The sequence below is a fragment of the Seriola dumerili genome, unplaced genomic scaffold (genome assembly GCF_002260705.1).
Source record: "Seriola dumerili isolate Sdu_G_001 unplaced genomic scaffold, Sdu_1.0 BDQW01000110.1, whole genome shotgun sequence".
Lineage (NCBI taxonomy): Eukaryota > Metazoa > Chordata > Actinopteri > Carangiformes > Carangidae > Seriola > Seriola dumerili.
This window is the reverse complement of record NW_019174365.1, coordinates 11,947,034-11,956,350: the sequence shown is the minus strand read 5'-3', so window position 1 is coordinate 11,956,350 and position 9,317 is coordinate 11,947,034. Positions and strand designations below refer to the sequence as shown.

General features: G+C 43.0%; 1 protein-coding gene across 1 annotated transcript in view; it reads left to right on the top strand.

The window, feature by feature from the left end:
* Positions 1-6,491: 6,491 nt before the first annotated feature.
* LOC111223014 (ephrin type-A receptor 7-like) overlaps positions 6,492-9,317 on the top strand; it is a 164,858-nt gene continuing 162,032 nt past the window's right edge. The window contains exon 1 of the mRNA XM_022746973.1: positions 6,492-6,636. Coding sequence (XP_022602694.1) covers positions 6,558-6,636 — 79 coding nt within the window. The 5' untranslated portion in view covers positions 6,492-6,557. The remainder of the gene's footprint in view (positions 6,637-9,317) is intronic.

Here is a 9,317-nt window from a genome sequence, read left to right as displayed (position 1 = left end):
CCCCTCTTAAACTCTCAGATGGTTTCATTTGAACAACTGTTTGATTCAAATATTTCATACAAAGCAACAATTAGTGTAAAGTGACAAGAAAAAAACTCATTTGTGCAGCAGAACTTTTTTCTTCCTTCCCATCATCTCGCTTACTGTTAATACTTCTCTGACTTACTGAGCTTTAGATGCAGGACTTTTAGTTGTAATGGACTATTTTTACATTGTTGCTCTGGTGTTTTTACTGAAGCAAAGAATCTGAAAACTTTTCCCACCACTGAGACGTTGTGTCCTGATGTGACTCAAAATGACCTTGATGACACCACTAACTCTTGTACTGGAACTAATTGCAACACAAGAACTCATTAGCCAATGACAGTTACCTTCCCATGGGTTGCTTTACCCATCTTTCCCAGGACGCGCCGCCCTGGACACCCGTGTGACCTGCTTCCCCCGGTGGGGCTGATGTAAAGACAAAAAGTTACTCTACAACTTCCTGGTAAACTCTCTGAGCCACAAGTTTGAGTCCAGTTCATGAACTATGACCTTTTTCCATTGTCAGTTTCACAAAACATGTGCTATCCCTAGCAATCAGTTAAATTGTGATTTATAGTCAAACCACACGTAAACGTTATTATCTAATTTGCATTAATAAAAGAAAAGTATGATTGTAATAAATCTACTAACAAATCACAAACGGGCTATTATAGAAATACTAATGAAGGCAATAAAAACAATCCGTCCACAGATATTGTTAGAGCGTATCAGTAATCTAATTTCATTATGAAATGTTGGTGTGATTAACGCCTGGCAGCTAATCATCTCATAAAGGGAATGACGATTCTCCACACACCCATCTGAATAAAGCAGAGAGTGACACCCACTCCCTTGTGTCCATTTGAAACACTCTGTATCCATTATTGTCACCACTGCTGCGAGTGTGTGTGTGTGCGTGTGTTAACGGGACACATCTTGTATGTGTGTATATGGTTATAGGGGTATATGTGTGTAGGCGTATATCTCTTTCAAAGACACATTAACACCTTTTCACTTGGCAGCGTTTACAGGGTCCCGTCTTGGGAATAAGACAGCGATGGTACAATACATGTGGGACTTGTAGCCTACTGTTGTCCAACACCCGCTTCCTCTCCTTCCTTCCTTCTTTCCCCCATCTCCTCTCCTCTCCTCTCCTCTCTTCTCCTCTCCTCTTCATCCCTCTCTTCTGTCAACCCTCTCATCTCCTCCCCTCCTCTTCTCTCACCACAGTCCTTCTCACTCCTCCTACGCTTTCCTTAAATCCCAAAGTGTGTCAAAAGATTGCTGTGACATTATGCAGGAGGGAGGAGGAGAAAGAGCAAGAATGACAGTGGTGTCAAACCTGAAACTGCTCCCTTTCCTTATTGTAACTTTCACCACATCCATGAAGGCAGTGTTCATAAAAAGACACACAGGCCCTTCATTCATTTGAATGAGTCCAGTTCGTGTTGCCAATGCAAAGGCCTCCAGCAAAAATATTGAACCTGGCTCAACTTTTCCCTCAACACACCGTGGTGTCATCCAGTGAGATGCTGCGTCGGCCAATCAAATACATACGAGCGCGTATTCCTGGTGGATTCCTTTGTAACGTGAACAGACTGTCACAACGGAAAAGTAAAATAGCCGCCACAAAATTCTGTTTGTGAGTATTACGGTGGTGCAGTGTTTTGGCAAACACATTAATCTATTACTTAAACTCAGACTGTGTTTCATTGTCTCACCTGTACCATAATCAACACAGCTCCACCATCATGCCCCCCCCCCCGCATTGTTTTCAGTCTGAATGCCTGCAAGAGCAGCCAAATCTGCAGATTACACAGCTGCCAGTCCCAACCCTTTTCTCTGTTCTTTATGTCTTTTTTTATGAAGTGTTTGAAAAGCAACATAGATAATTATGGAGAGTTTGAGCGTAATTTTGCTTATTTATTTATTTATTTTACATTTTTGCCATATTTGTGAATAGTAGAGAGAGATAGACAGGAAATGGGGAGAGGGAGGAGCGTGACATGCAACTTAAGGTACACAGCTGGGATTGAACTGGGAACATGGTTTACATGGTACTCAGGCCAGAGGTATCTGGGACTGTGTGGTCGGGTTGTCTGTCCCACTCCTTACCAGATGATGGCTGTGGTGCACACTTTTGTTATTTTCTTATACTGACAGAGAAGGAGGAAGAAGAAATGTATCTATGTTCATTTCGTTCGATTTCGTTAGTTTCAGTGTGGTTGGAGATCTTCCATAGAGATATCAGATGTTCAGTGTTTGTGAACAGTGGTTTCAGAGTGAGAGTGAGAGTGTGTGTGTTTGTGTGTGTGTGTGTACACTTACATGCCTGTATTCAAGTATGTGCACACACACTCACCTCTTCTCCCATTATCTCTTTGTTCCCCCTCCTCGTTCTGCTTGGATGACTGGGAAAACAGCCAGGGAACAGAAAAGGTCAAGTGACTCCGCTCCCTCCTCCTCTTCTCCTCCTCCTCTCCTCCTCTCCTCCTCTCCTCTCTCTCTCTCTGGTGTGTATGTGAGAAGGAGCAGGAGAGGGAGGGGCCAGTAAAGCGCATCAGCATGAAACTGTCGCATGATGAAGCAGCAGGACAGAGCTGCATGTACATGTATGTGTGTGTGAGGTCCCTTCTGGAATTGACATGTATTTACTGCTTCAACACCCCCGCCCCCCTCCGCACAATATCAGACTGTGATTTACATCTCCCATCTCATTTTTTTTATTTTTTTTATTTCTCTTGGTTACTGTGTTCCTGATCAGTAATGCAGGCACACTGGGGTTGGGGACGTGGGGGGTGGAGGCGCGGTGCTCGTTGCACATGATATGTGGGCATGTGTTGACAGAGGGCAAAAGGGAAAAAACTTCTGTATGTGTGGAATGTGGAATGGAGCAGGAGCTTTTCTTAGACACTTCAGGCTGATAATATTTGATATTTTTTCTAATTTGCAAACAAATCCCATCAAAATACCAAAAGCAACAATTAATTAATCCAACAAACAAGTATTGTGTGTGTAGCCAAAGCCTGGTTTAGTTTATTCCTCTGTGCCATAGACCTCCCTCGTTGTTCCCTATTAAAACAACCATGCCTCCTATAAGTTACATTTATATACAACTAAACTGCGACAGCAAATATGTTTTGCAGGAAATGTAATTGCGATCTGATTACACTTTGAGGATGCAGCATGTTGTTCATTTACTGATTTGTCAAAGACAACAATTGTGTTTTCCGACAAAATATACAATCTTCTAGTACAGTATCCACTTGTAGTGACTATACCTCAGACCTCAGTCTCTGCTGTGCCAGTTGCGTCCTTTGTACGTCCACCATCTACCCAAAGCACCTCCTGGCGACTGCGTTGCTGATAATAAATGTGTGTGGCTCCTGGGTTGATTAAAAACACATCAGTAACCAGCGCCGCTGCACAGGATGACGTGTTGCATCATTACAATGAACATGGGGCCACAAACACTGTCCTGCTGCCTGAAATACTCACTATAGTGTGTATTAATCCACATTTGAAAATAGTCCCTGGAAAATGCTCTATACCTGCACCTGATGGAGTATCGCTTGTTAAAAACTTCAGGGCCCAGCTGTTTTAAATAATATCGTACACAACTTATTAAGTAAAACTATATCATTTTGAAGCATCTTTAATTATTGATATTTTCAGGAGGAACCAGTTGGCTGTGAGAGGAGTGCCACAGACAAGATAGAGATGTTTAGAGATGTACAAATTGTTGGTTTTGGTCTTTGAGGAGTTGGGTTGGATTTGTTGACAGTAACAAAATGCTGTAAGAATTCCAATTGCAAAATGCAGATGACAATATAAACCAAAAGTGACATTACATTTTGAAATTTGGCAGACGTGGTAGTGGGGGATATGTGGTGTGAGAGTGAGAGTATGAAAGAGACTGCTGTGTGCATGTGTGTAATGGACAGCTGAGTGAGTGAGTGAGTGAGTGAGTGAGTGAGTGAGTGAGTGAGTGAGTGAGCGAGTGAGTGAGCGAGCGGAGCTGCTGGCCTCTGTCCTTGGTGAGTAATGACCACAGAGGAGGACAGATGATCATGTTCGTCAGCTCCCAGAACTGAGGCTACCAGCCCCCCTGCTGGGGAGGATCAGTCAGGCTGATGGCCCATAATCTGTGTGTGAGTGTGTGTGTTTATGTGCACGTGTGAGCCCGTGCTTGAGTAGAGAGAGCAGGGATGGAGAGGGGGCTGGGTGATAACTGTGATAATGAGTCTTACCGATGATTATGGAGCATATAGGAGGGGCTGTCTACAGTGTGTGTGTGTGTGTGTGTGTGTGTGTGTGTGTGTGTGTGTGTGTGTGTGTGTGGTATTAAAAGTGCTTATTACATTTATTACAGAGCTGTTTTATGTCCGGCAGTTGCAGGGCTTGCTGCGGGGGAAAACTAGGTGTGCTGACTAGCCTTTTCATTTGCACGACATTAAAGTTTGAAAAGTAGCTAAATAGCCGAGGCTGGCGGTACATATTGAAGAGCTGCCAAGTGGAGGCTCAGTATCATCATGGCGACTCTATGGTCGGTCTATGTTTTTTTTTTGGAGGAAGTTTCAGCTTTAGGCTTTGAAGTCAACTTTGATCAAAAGCTGAAAATAAATGGATTCTGAACTCTGCATTCAGGTTTCACTTGGGGAGCTGTAAATTTCAGTGTATTGCAAGTGAAAACTGGAGGGATCATTTCATATACTTAATAGACTGATGAGCGACAGAACTCCACATTATTGGGTCATTGTAATCCTCACAGCCACTTAGCCTGAAATGCTCTTTAAACAGAAGAATAGGAACATATTTTTGAATACAACTGAATTTCCAAGGAACTGGTTGCATGCTAAACAGTATTTTTATGTTCTTGTTGAGATTCATCGTCAAGATCCACAATCTGTTGGAAATTTTGAATGAAGCATATGATGATTTCTTCTTTTTTTTAAATGGATATGTAATAGAGAGAGCGCTTTGGATCTCCTGCAGCCTTCTCCTTTCAGCACTCAGAAAAGACTGTATTGATTGGAGATACAACCTGTGTTCACACCACTAGTTTTCTCTTTTTCTCTTTAAAAAAACGGTATCTCGCTTGTCAATCAGCAATAAACTGTATTGCTTTCCAAGCTAAACTGTGAGAATGATCAATTCAGGGCAAAGTGTGTGTGTACACTTGCCTGTGTGTGTGTTCACTATGTCCGTGTGCATGCGGTTACAATGAGATATATAGAGCAAGGGACTCTTAGGTGGAGTCTATGTGTTACAATGATGCAAACCCTTGAAACAGCATTTTCTGTGTTTCAGTTCATCTTGCTCTCCTGCCGTCTGAAGAAGCACAAACAAACCCAGGAGAAAAGCTCGATAATATTTGCTTGGTGCAGAACACTGTGAACATGGCTCCTCACTTTAAGTAGCATCAAATCAATAGTCCCCTGAGAAAGGAAGTGATTTTCATTACAGAAATGATCTCAAGTCAATTTGTGGACAATTTGTGTGAAAAGAAAAAAAATTCAGCTATATATTTATACATATGTACATATATATCAATTATGCTGATTTAATTCTGCTGTGTTACTGTAGATGTTATGTAAAAATGTTTGCCTAAATAACGTTGTCAGTGTCTCCATTTGTTTATGTTAAAGAATTTGGGAACACTGACATAGATGTATCAGAGGGCTACCACTGTCACTATCTCTTTTGTCTTTAAATAATATCACTGGGGTGTCAAAGAGAGTGTTTGAATTCCATGGACAGTGACTTTAAAGTCTAAAATTTAAAAATTTTCGCCACATAGGTTGAATATAATATAACATATTTGGAGAATATACTTAATAGCAAATAGGCATTTTCTGTGTTTGTTTACTAATGAGAATCGAAATTAGTGGCTAGACTTTTCTAGCATTTTTTTTCTGTATTTAAAGAGTTTTGATTTAGTTTCCAGTTAAGTTCCAACATAAAGTTAAAATAATAATATTAAAATGAGGGTCTTCTGCACTCTTCTTTAGGACCCCCAATGAATCCTCGACCTCAGAACCAAAATACTGTGACACCAACCCGAAACAAGTACAGGGCTTTGGATATAATCCTCACCAAACTCTTTAACAGCCTATGACACCACATCCACAAACCCAGGTCCTACTTAATGCCACCCCACCCACCTACCCACCTCTCGCTATAAAACGACAGGATGTAAAAAAAAAAAAAAAAAAAAAAAAACTGCTGCAGGGTTGTCTCCGTTAACTATAGTGGAAACACCTGGCGCGGAGATTTCAGGTTGCAGCTCCTTGATAGGTCGACCCTCCCGTACCCTCGTCTCCACATCCAACTTCATTGCGCTCGCCCGGTGTCAATCTCGTCGACAAAACCCTCCCCCGAGATATCAAATAGGCCGCGTGGCTCCGTGGCTCTTGCACTACTTGCCCAGACGGCATCAGCTCCATTCAAACACCGAGTGCGTCTCTGCTGCGGTGCGTTGCGCGCAGGCTGGAGAGAGATGACAAGAGCCCCGCGGAACTGGCCAGACAAACATGGATCTCCGTAAAACGCTGATATCGGTGCTTTGGATATTATTGCTGAACCAAGTGGAAGACTGTCACGCTGAAGAAGGTATGTGGAAACATGTGTTGTATGGCTCGGTTGTTCCAAAAACTGGTCGCCGCAGCAGGCAGCGTTGATCGACAGACAGATGTCCGCGGCGGAGAGAGTTTGGCATTCGCGCTTGTCCTGTGATGGGAAGCAGGTGCATGTTAACAGTAACGAGAGGACATTCATTTTAGATAGAATGTTTTTTTTTTGTTTGTTTTTTTTTTATATGTCGTAAAACAGAAAATGTTTTTGCCTGATGGTGTAGAGGCGCGTTTCTAAAAGCTCTTTTTTTGGCAGATTTTTACGCATTTGAGCTCCGTGAACTCCAAGCGTCTATTCCCGAATAACCAGATCATCACAACAAATGTCTTCAACTGAGACTGTCAGAATTAAAGTCACGCAGTTGCTATTGAATCAAAAATATATAAACAAGACACTTTAGTACAAATTAAAACCCCGTACAGTTGATTATTATTCACAGCATCCCCTCCATCATTATGAACTTAAAGGCTGAAGTAAACAAGTTGTATGAAAAGAAAAAATTGTAACCAAAAACCGAGCCACATTTCTAACATCTCTGGTGCCACATACAGAGAGCCCCGGTCTGCTTGAGTACCCAGTTTGTGATTTACTCAGAGAGGAAAACTCAGTTTGTCTCACAGCTGTTCTAATAAGACAGAAATCCCCGCTCTGTTGTCACAGTGATTTGAATTGTGTGTGTGTGTGGGGGGGGGTGGGGAGGGGGGGTGGTGGTGGTGGTGGTGGTGGTGATGGTTTTGTCGTGGCATCTCCGTGCAACTGGTTTCTTTGTCTTTTCACACTCTTAATAGCCACTGATGCTGTGGCACGGGCGACTGATGCTTTAGTGCTTCTGCCACTTAATGCAACTCTCGTTTTTCACCTCCATTCCTCTGTAACAAGTTTTTTTTTTCCTTTGAACAGTGGAGAAGGGATTGTGCAGGTTTCTCTCCTAGTCATTCCATCAGCATTAAATCAAGAATCCACACTGGAATGCATGGGAACAGTGTATGATTCACAGAGTGTTTTACCAAGATTTAATGCTGATGTGGGATTGGGATTTGGATTGCTGGCTTGTTTAATTGCCCCTGTGCATCTGCACTGAAGTGTGTGAGGGAGCGGGGGAACGTGCTGTTGTGGTCCAACAGTTTACCAGCAACCTGGCTGTTTGCCACAGATAAATACTTGCTTGCACTCACAAGTTAGCAGAGATACTGTAAACCTGTGAAACTTATGAGTTTAAACTAACACACAGTGCTGATTGGATGTGTGTGTGTGTGACCGGTTGGCTCAGGTGAAGGCAGGGAAGTGATCCTAATCAGGTCTGAGACTGTGAAGTGGAAAAGAACATAATGGCTTCAGACCCACAGGCGCTTTCTAAAGAGGGGCTTTATTATCCAGGCATAGCTGAGTGCTTTTTGGATACACACACACACACGCATGTACACCCAAACACACACATCATCAGATGCACACACACATATAGACATCACAGCCATACATTAATGCACTCCTGAGACACACACACACACACACACACGACTCAGGGTCAAATGCACACACTCACTTGACACGTACATGTTGCCTTCGCATGCAGTCTTTCTCATGAAACATAGACGGACATACTCGTGGTGTGATATAGGGGCCCTTCTGTGCACGCACACGCAGACACACTTGCACTCTCTGTTGCGTTTATACACACACACACACACACACACCCTCTGGAGCATTGAATGCAACACATGCGGACTCATTGCCAGATTGATTTGGTTCCCTGGAATGCTGGGTAGCCGGATTTGGATGCTAGCTTTTGTTTAATTGATGTTGCGATTAATTGCTGTGAAAGCAATGTGCTCCTGAAGGCTGCTATTGGCAGCAATTCTTCCCGCTGTTCGTAAGGATTTGGAAGATAAGAAAACACTGGAGAGAATTTTTCCCCTTTTTTAAATTTTTTTTTTTATACTTCTCTGCCATTATGTCCATATTAAATGAGGCAATTTACCTACCTGTGTGTGTGTGTGTGTGTGTGTGTGTGTGTTCTCTTAGAGGGAGAAACAGCTTTTTTTTCATCAGAGAAGTGTGTGTGTGTATTTAGGCATTAGTCTCTCCTGTATTTGGGATTTTGAGAGGATCTATTAAAGCCTCTGTTATATTGTATTACAATATTTATGTGGCTCTTTGATCACCATTCATGAAATTTCTCTCCAGTCCAGCCTTGTGCCTGTGCCTAATCCCTTATTAGCTCTTATTCACAGTTTTACATGTCCCTTTGTGTTTGGTCCCATGTTCTATTCCTCCTCATGTGCCAACAGCATTTTCCTGTCTCGCTCACATTGTGAGCTCTTCCTTCCTTTGTGCTCTACTCTTCTTTCTGCCTCCTGTCTTCCTGTTTTCCTTTGTTCTTCGCACTGTCCTCTCATATGTCATCCTCCTCTCCTCTCCTCTCCTTTTCTCCCTCTCCTCCTCTCCTGCACATGCCTCCTGCATCCTCAGCTGACTTAGCAAACGTTAATACGATCGGGTGGTGGGGGCTCCGTACAGGCAGAGCTGGGTGTCCACCGTACCACACCAGCACCACACACAGACACACAGACACACACACACACACACACACACACACACACACACACACACACACACACACACACACAGCCAATTCTAGGCCACTCCCTCCCTTCAGGCCG